The following is a 9,848-nucleotide window of genomic DNA, read 5'->3' on the forward strand; positions in this document are numbered from 1 at the left end:
AAAAACATGAACCGGACTACGCTTCCGGGCCATGGTACTGAACTCTCATTGGACAGATTATTATCACGTGACTATTATTCTCACATGAAAAAAGTTTATTTTAATTACATTTGTTTTATTTATATTTCACTGTATATGATTTCTTTCTGATTGGTCAATCATGACATACAGCAGTAAATATTTCTAAATAGACTATAGACTATATAGAATAGAGGGACACTGGCAAAGGATAAGTATCGCTTTTTATTTCTTCTCTTTCCTACTACTTGTTTCACTTCGGTTTCAGTTTTTTTATAACCATTTCTTACTATGTGTCAGTAAGTTGTTGTTATTTTAGCATGTGTGTTTGGCTCAGTGTTATTTTTTTAGGATTACTGATAAACTAATGTAGTTTGATTTGTATTAGCTATCTATTTTAGTTTTAGTTACAGTTGTAGTAATGTTGTCATTTTATTCGTTTTTTATTATGTCTATATAGTTTTTTTATTAAGTTTTAGTTTTATTTAATTTGAGTTATTTCAGTACTTCAACATACAAAATGGAAATGAAATAATATATATATATATTGAATGTATTTATATATATATATGTACATGTATATGTATATGTGTGTGGCTGTACATACACATGTAAGTTAGTTGTTTTTTGGTGTTTGGCTTAGTGTTATGTTAGAATTATTATTCTACTCATACCTTCTGTTCTTTTAATATTTTGAATTGTTTTTAGCTTTATTTTTTGTTTTCATTTAAATGTTTAGTTTTGAAATGTTGTTGTATGCATTTGTCATTTTTATTTCATTTCTTTTATTTTCTTAAATGTGTATATATATAATATTTATAGAGTTTTAGCTTTTAGTTTTAATTACTTTTTCTTATTTGTAAGTCGCTTTGGATAAAAGCGTCTGCTAAATGACTAAAAGTAAATTAAAGTAAAAGTAAATAATGACGTTCAATAATCGTGTACTGTCTCTCTGTGCTCGCTACTAATAAGCCAATAATAAAAAAAATCTACTTCAATCAATACATAATTTCATGCTTTGCAATCTGTTGTATAATATACAGTCAGATGCAGTCATTATTGCAAAATTAACACTTTTTTGGACAACCTTTATTTAACCCTTAAACCTCTTCAAATAAGAAACATTATCATTGTTTTGCTGGCAATATCAAGCTGAACAGACCCATAATAAATCTAAGCAGCATACAATAAAAGAGAAAAACATAGGCTAAATAATTAGATAGATCGATAGATAGATAGATAGATAGATAGATAGATCAGGGATTGAGTTCAGTGCTCATCTACATTCTGCAGTCTTTTCCTATCATATAATAAAATAATTACAACTAAGATCAGTATTTCATGTCTCCCATTTATTTGTTAACAAGCCAAGCAATAAGCAGAATAATGTGTAGCCTCCGTCGGATTCTATAACTACACACTGAACTGAACAGCTCTATCCCTCTGGTAATCCTGATTGAACGAAATTGCTCTTCCAGATTTTTGTAGTTCATCAGTGAACAGAGCGCGTTGCACTGCAGCCTCCACTGCTGTAGGTGGCGCTGTCGTAATCGCACCGCTGAGATTCAACTGCAGTGCAGTGTGTCTGCGGCATGCTGGCCGTGGATTTGGATAGAAGATTGTGTAAGTAATTAAGGGCCTTAATCATTATTGTTGTAAGGAATGGACTGGTTTTCATCCTCATGCATTTACATTTATAAGTAACTTACATTTGGTTTTCGTCGTTGTAGTACGAACGGTATTGTTTATTACTCGCTAACAGCCAGCATGCAAGTCAATGATGTGATGTACTAGAAAACATTAAAATGTGTTAAAAAGTGTTAATTAAAGTGTTTAGATATAAAGATGGACATATCGCTGTATGTGATATAATTATTTTACTTTGCTCTTTTCCATTTAAAATGTTGTTGATTTGATTTCGGTGCCATTTCCAGTCAAGGTCAGATTGGTTTGTTTAGATTTAAGAGAGTTCAGAAGCAAATCTATATCAGATACTTCAGCACTTTTTTAGCTGATTAAAGACACATGGATTGTTTACGAGTACATGATTATGATCTACTGTTCCTTATGAACTCAAACTCTAAATTCAAGGCTGAATAGTCTCAAAGAATGTACATTTACAGTACAGTCTTCTATTGCTTACATGAGTATGCCATTTTTATTGCAGTTTAAAAAAATTTTTTTTTGCTTGATCTGTTATAATAATAATTTTTTTCCCCTCATATCAACATGTTTATGTGTAAATTTGTACTATTCTGATTTCTGATGTGATATTTGTCTCTGACCTGCTTGGTGATATATTTCACAGAACCACTCTTGTAATCCGCCACTGGCTGCAGGATGTTTTTGACTCTGTCTCTTTTGCGGAAGGGAATCCCAGGAAAGCAGTGGATCGGGAAGTACCGTCGACCGAGAGTAGTCACCTGGCAGATAAAACGCAATGTGATTAAACGCCTGGAACAGGAAGCAGAGAATGAATACTGGATCAGCCGACCGTTCATGACGAAGGAACAGGAGCAAGGCCACGCAGCACAGAGGCGAGAGTGGATGTGGCAACAAATCAAAGCTGCACAACAAGCCAAGTTTCCTGAACACAAATACATCGCAGACCAACTAAACCACCTGAAAATCACCAAGACCTGGCCCAGCTAACCAGAAGACTGATGGATCTCAGTGTTTGGAGAGAGAAAGCAGATGAAAACATAGGACTTCTTGTGTTTGATTTGATATTTTCTGCATTGTGCATCTGTATGTGATATGTGCTGTGTTTATAAATTACTTGTGATCATCACATTTGGCTCCTCTTCTTTTTTTTTTATTCATTATGTAGTCTTAACTGTCTCAGCTAAATTATATTTTAACATGGTAAATTCCAAGTTATGTACAATCAAATTTGTAAATTGGTAATTTGTACTCTTGTAACTTTGTCAAAAGTAACAGCAGCAAACAAAAAAAAGAAGAAAAAACGTGAAGAATATGGTCACTCTTTTGATTATTCTTTTAATCAGATCTTTTCAGTAAATTGGATTTGCCTAAATGATTTATTACCAAATCAGAATTTTTAATTCCTTCATGAATGTGCCAGATTACTATATTACTCTGTATTACTATATATTTCTAAATATTACAGTATTACTAAATATAACACTATTGCTAAATTTAATGGCTGAGTTGAGTTGTACTGACAACCTTTATGATACTTTTATGACACTAGTGCTTCCCTTTTGAAGTGTAAAAGCTCTAGTTAATTGAATTATTAGAATGATTTTACATTATACATAGTAATATATATTGGATATACCTATATACTGACCTGTTTAGCACATAATTACTCCCATGTGTACTCCCATATTTACTTATATAATAAAATATAATACTCCCATGCACTAGAGAGCAGTGTACACATCAAGATGGCAAAATATGTTCAAAACTTCACTTCCCACAAATCAGTGGGCGCGAGCGCCTTGGTCTCCATGACAGTCTTGTTATTGTTGTTCAGTAGATTATCATGGATGGAGGAAGAAGTGGCTTCAGCTTTTTTCGCCACTAAACCTTTCCTAATAAATCAGTCGACGATATGGTGGAATAATCAGATTTTCGTTTCATGTTCACGGACTCTTTACTCTCATCCACACAAGGTTTGACAGATCAGGTTCGGCCCAGCTCAGTGCTGGTTGCTACACATTTTCTCATAGCACAGCTGTGATCTGGTCCGTCTTGTTAGTGAAGCATGAGAGAGCAGCGGTGGTGCAGCGGCCCGGTCCGGCCACAGGAGGCTCGGAGTCGGATCACAGGCTTGATGGAGGAGATGCGCCTGTAACAGCTTCAGGAGGATGATTTCACGATACAGCCGCCGGCCTGTATCTAACAGCATAGAGATGTGCGTATAAATCACACAGACACGATCTCAAGCTGCCTACGTAGACAGCATTTTCGGTGTCTTAGTTTTATAGGTAGCCAGCTCATAGGTTACTGTGGACTGGTGTTTAAGTATATCGGGGTTATTTGTTACTACGTAACAATGTGTAAACTGTCAAGCAATCCTTTACAAATCCTTCATTTTTTTTCCAGATAGATAGATAGATAGATAGAAATAGTCAAATGATAGATAGATAGATAGATAGATAGATAATCTGAACGATATTTAGTTTGATCCATAAATTGTCAGACAGATAAATAGTCAGATAGACAGATCTTTGAATTGATTCTTAGAAAGACAGGCCAATCAATTGACAGACAGACAGATAGATAGATAGATAGTCAGGTTATCAATCCAATTATTTGGATAGATAGATAGATAAATAGTCATATAGAAAGATCTTTGGATTGATCCTTAGATAGACACACAGACTGATGATAGATAGATAGAAAGATAGAAAGAAAGAAATAGTCAAATGATAGATGATAGATAGTCAGACAGATCGTTGTATGTATGTGTGTATATATATATATATATATATATATATGTAGATAGAAAGATCTTGGATGGATGGATAGAAAGACAGATCTATAGATAGACTGATTGATTGATCGATCATTTATATAGATTTTAGAAGTTGCTCTGTCTTCATCCAATAAACACTCTTCCTCTTTCTCTCTCTTTGCTGGTTTTGGTAGTCGTGGTTTGTCCCGCAGCTGTCTGGACCAGCATCCTCTTCCAGAGGAGGCAGATGATGATACTGTGCATCCGCCCAGACTCCTGCATGATCTTCAGGAGGACATGTCCTCATACAGCAGGTGAGTGCCAGGTACAATGTGTGTCTGTACAGGTATATATTAAAGGGGCAGGGTTTCATTACTGAGTATAATATGTGAATTCTTGAATAATATTTATTAGATAATATTCACTCTTTCCAGAGTGCAGCTCTGTCTTCTCTTGGGGCTACGATGTGAGTGATGTCTTCTTGAATTCTAAGGGGCCGTTCACACAAGATGCGTTCTTGTTTTTAACTTTACACAGCGTGTTCAAAATGTGCTGCTGACTAGTTCAAATTCATCTCTTTTTACTTTTCCCTCTTTCTTTCTCTCTTTTCCCTGTAGGAATTTGATAAAGCCGCTTCCAGGCAGGTCCAGCAGATGTTTGAAGAGATTGAAGAACTGTTGTACGAGAGGAAGTGTGAAACACAGCTCAAAGGCCTGCAGGAAGAGTGTCAAGAGTGGGCTTCACGATTCCCTCATCTACAGTATGCACTCGCACACATGGACATACTCAGATCTGTGAACATCAGTGACGCCTTAATAGTCTCTGATTAGGGCTGCAGGATTAATCATATTTTAATCACGATCATGATTTCTGCATCTCTTGATTAATTGCATATAATTATCTGCAATATTTGCCTGCTAGTTGTTTATTCGTATTTTCATTTGACATTTGAAGGTGCTATACAGTCCTTCACGGTGCTGTGTGTGCTAATGAATCTGCGAGGAAACCTTCTCAGTGACAGACTGTAAAAAATCCAAACTTGAATCTCAACTGTACTGTTGGTGAATGGTGAAATTGCTGAAAAACAAAGTCTTTTTGTTGTTTTAATAGAAAAATTTTAACATAATTTGGAATTATTGGAATTTGTATTAGGAATTTCACTGTTTTTGCTTTAAATATAAGCTTCTTAAAGGAACACTCCACTTTTTTTGAAAATAGGCTCATTTTCCAACTCCCCTAGAGTTAAACAGTTGAGTTTTACCGTTTTCTAATCCATTCAAGCCGATCTTAAGGTTTTACCAGAGAATGTTTTTTTATTGAATGAGATTAATTATTTTAGAGATTGTGTTACTGTATATGATAAATATGATAAATCAAGAAATTAGATAGGCCTATGTATAAGCTGATGTTTCTTGATTTTTGCTTGGGAGAAATTGCAATAATTCTGATGAAATCTAAAAAGAAATTTCTCAAGTGAGAACAGTCGTGATTTTATAATTGCATCGATATCATAGCTCTGCATCGCTAAAAAAAAAAAAAATAATAATTCTGACTTGTAAAAAATGGCTTAATATTGCCTGCCATTTGAAGATGCTGAGTTCAAAAATATCAATAAAAATTTTGCTCAAATGAAAAATATGCTCAAATGCTCCATTAATATCAAAGAACTTTACATAAACACAAGTTCATAAATAAATAAGCTTTTTTCATAAAATCTTATGCTTGGATGTAGTAAAACACCCACAGATGTAGCAGAAAACACCTGGGTCATGCTTGCAATTTCTTCTGTCACTGACCATAATTCTAACCTTGAAATCAGGATTATGCATGAAATAATCACTTCACAATCTTTCATGCATGTGAAAATCAGCTGAGAATTGAACAAATAGTTCTAACCTGGCAAAGAGGAAGATAGGAATCTTGTCTTTATGGCAGTTTTTCAGGTGGTTAAGGCATAAGACAAGACTTCTTCAACTTAAAAATGGTTGTTGAAAGAAAAAATGCTTTTGCGTGCTAGAGCAAAACAGGCTCTATTTCTAGAATTAGCACCCAAACACAGTATTGGATTTTTGAGTGAAATAATTGTGATTATAAGTTTAACTTTTATTGTGCAGTCCAGTCTCTGGTTATTAAACCTGTTTGGGGTATTTGTGTGTGACAGGATCCTTGGAACACAGCTGGTTTGTCCCACAGATGAAGGATTCCAGTGGTACGCTACACCAGCTCATGCGCCCATCCCCTCCAGTGGCGACCAGAGCAAAGAGAAAACTAATGAGTGAGTCATCTGCGGGTTTGTGGATTTGTGTGTATGAAATCATTAGTGTTCTATAAAGCCTATTTTTCATCACACTGTGTGTGTGTGTGGCAGGTTGTGTGTGCAGGGTCGGAGGGCAGTTTTGTGCCGGCCCTCTGCAGAGGTGACCCACCCTAGTGTCACGCCCTGTAGTAACCATGGAGACGAGTTGCCCAGGGTAATCGAGGCCGAGGGGCTGATAGAAGAGTATCTCGCCTTCGACTGCAGGGACCTGTGAGTTTTGTGTGTGACAGATGGGAGTTAAACATCATTTATATGGTATTTTTCTGTGATTTTTGTAGATGAATAATATGTGTGTTCATCTAGGGATGAGGAATGGGAACGTGAGTATGTGAACAGACGGCGGAGGCGCTGGCTGCCCCCTGTCTCGCCTTATCGCTGTCGTCGGGAGGCAGTGCTTGATCTGCTGTTTGATGACGTGTGGCGTGAGCTCATTGGCTGGATGGAGGAGCTTGTACGTAGGCATTGGGAGGGTTTTGTGTCAGGTAGGTTGAATTTTCAAATACTTGTATAAATGTGATGGTTATTTTGGTTTATGTTTAGCAAACTTAGAACTGGAATACTGGGACTACCGTTCAAAAGTTTGCAGTCTGTAACATTTTTTTAAAGGGATAGTTCACCCAAAAATGAAAAGTACCCCATGATTTACTCACCCTCAAGCCATTCTAGGTGTATATGACTTTCTATTTTCAGGCGAATACAATCAGGGTTATATTTAAAAATGTCCTGGCTCTTCCAAGCTTTATAATGGCAGTGAATGGGTGTTATTCAATCCAAGTCCAATAGAAGTCCAATAAACTGCACCAATCCATCATAAAAAAAGTGCTCCACACGGCTCCTGGGGATTAATAAAGGCCTCCTGAAGCGAATTGATGCGTTTTTGTAAGATAATATCCATATTTAAAACTTTATAAACCGTAATCTCTAGCTTCCGCTAACTGTTGTACGCGTGACTGTGCAGACGTAGGTGTAGCGTAAGCTCCATTAAGAAGAGTAAATTATGGTTTAAAGTAAGTTTAAAAATACAGTAAAAACAGTAATATTGTGGAATATTACAATTTAAAACAACTTTTTCCTATTTGAATATATTTTAAAAGGTATTCTATTCCTGTAATGGCAAAGATTAATTTTCAGCAGCCAGTATTCCAGTCTTTAGCATCACATGATCCTTCAGAAATCATTCTGATATGCTGATTTCTTATTATTATCAATGTTGAAAATAGTTATGCTGCTTTATATTTTTTGTGGATATTGTATTATTAATATTTTTTTTAATATTTTGTCTGGATTCTTTGATGAATTGAAAATTCAAAAGAACAGCATCTATTTGAAGTTTTTTGTAACAGTATAAAAGTCTTTATTCTGACTTTCGATCAATTTAATGCATCCTTGTTGAAAAAAAAAAGTAATTTCTTAAAATATATACTGACCCAAAACTTTTGAATGGTAGTGTATGTTTAGCAACATTGAAATAATATGAATGCAAATTTTAATCTGGTTATGGCAGTGAGGTTAATGCATATACATATGCTTACATCATCGAAATATTAACAAAGTCTGATTAATATGTTGCAATATTCTTGTGCATGAAACGATATATAGGAGATAATGCACATGATCAGGACATCACCCTGAAGGAGTTTATTTTGTGATAATGATCAACAGACTGTACATTGTACTGAAAGTTGTCCTTTTAATTAGACAGCTCACCAAATAATTTAAGAAATTAAATACTGTTTTGAGGTGAATTTATATTATGTGAGAGGAGACTGCAGTGATAAGAGAAAAATACAGTTTAGGGGTAATTATTCAAAACTATTTTGAAAGCAGCGTGTTGCGTTTGGCCGAATCAAGTATTTCAGAGAGCCATGTAATGAATAAGTGAAGAATAATCTCTCTGAACGTCTCTGTCCACCAGATGATGAGAAGAATATCGTGACCCTCAGCCCTGCCTGCCCTGATACTCAGAATCCTTTTCTGCTACTGTCCAATGTCTCAACAGTGCTTCCTCCACTGTCACAGACCAGAACACAACAGCTCGCGGCCGGCTTGCAGGCCCAGGTTAGTCAACCACTTGTAGAACAGAAGGGTTCCTACTTTTCCTTGTGGCAGATGGATGCAACATTGATTTCATCTGAAATCTCATCTGATTTCCGATATCTGTAACCCTCCCTTCCCCTGCCATCTGCTTGATGATATCCTCCAAAATATTTAATTGACAGGATTCCCACGATCTTGGAAAAGTCATTGAGAATCTAAAATAATCTTGACATGTCTGTAGTGAATGGGTAGTTGATGTGAAATGCTTAAGGGAAGTTGCGGTACTGTATCCAAAACTATTTGGCTTTGTTATATAATGCATGCAATATTAATTGTGTTAACTTGGAATTTTTGTACTTTTAAAAATTAATTTGCCACGCTACAGTATAGGGCTGCACGATAAATCGAAATGGAATCGAGATCGCGATTCGACAGAAGCTGCGATTGTCATGCGTATCTTTCAGTGAAGCTCGGTTCTGTGATCAGTAGTAAATCTCCATCCAAAGGCCAGAGGGCGCTTTCGCGCTGAAACTCCAAATACGCCTCGCAGAAGAAACCCAGAAAATCGCTGCAGCTGAATAAACAGAAGATTCAACTGCTTTCATTGATTCAACGTGACTAATAAACACACGACTACGGCAATATACGGTTTATCTGAGTTCTTATTATTATAATTTTTATTAAAATAAAGTATATTTATAATGCAATGCCTTTATCACTGCTTAAATACTATGAAATATGTTGCGTGCCTTATTCTGTGTAAGAAGCCACATCATCTCACAGAAGGATTTATTTCAAACACTCGACTGATGTTATGAAGTGAGTTTGGAGTAAAAATATGTTATTAAATGTGGTATTTTCACATGGTTTCAGATGGAGCAGCATTTACTTCACAGAGCCGTCGTTCACTGAGAAGCTAAACAGCTGTCATTATCGCGAACGATTTATAATCGTAATAAAATCGTCTGCAATATTTTTGCGTAACTTGTCAGTGAACTACGGCTATGTGTAGTAAATTCTGCTCCATCTGAAAGCACGTGATGATGATTTCCT

General features: G+C 35.7%; 1 protein-coding gene across 1 annotated transcript in view; it reads left to right on the forward strand.

The window, feature by feature from the left end:
- Nucleotides 1-4,871: 4,871 nt before the first annotated feature.
- The window catches only part of LOC107654818 (protein FAM149B1-like), a gene marked incomplete at its 5' end in the record, with an annotated part of 15,677 nt that continues 10,700 nt past the window's right edge, over nt 4,872-9,848 (forward strand). The window contains 6 exons of the mRNA XM_016442066.1: nt 4,872-4,907; nt 5,059-5,201; nt 6,603-6,716; nt 6,810-6,968; nt 7,062-7,240; nt 8,674-8,816. Of these exons, the coding sequence (XP_016297552.1) occupies nt 4,872-4,907; nt 5,059-5,201; nt 6,603-6,716; nt 6,810-6,968; nt 7,062-7,240; nt 8,674-8,816 (774 nt within the window). The remainder of the gene's footprint in view (nt 4,908-5,058; nt 5,202-6,602; nt 6,717-6,809; nt 6,969-7,061; nt 7,241-8,673; nt 8,817-9,848) is intronic.

This window comes from Sinocyclocheilus anshuiensis, unplaced genomic scaffold, assembly GCF_001515605.1.
Source record: "Sinocyclocheilus anshuiensis isolate Anshui unplaced genomic scaffold, SAMN03320099.WGS_v1.1 scaffold335, whole genome shotgun sequence".
NCBI lineage: Eukaryota > Metazoa > Chordata > Actinopteri > Cypriniformes > Cyprinidae > Sinocyclocheilus > Sinocyclocheilus anshuiensis.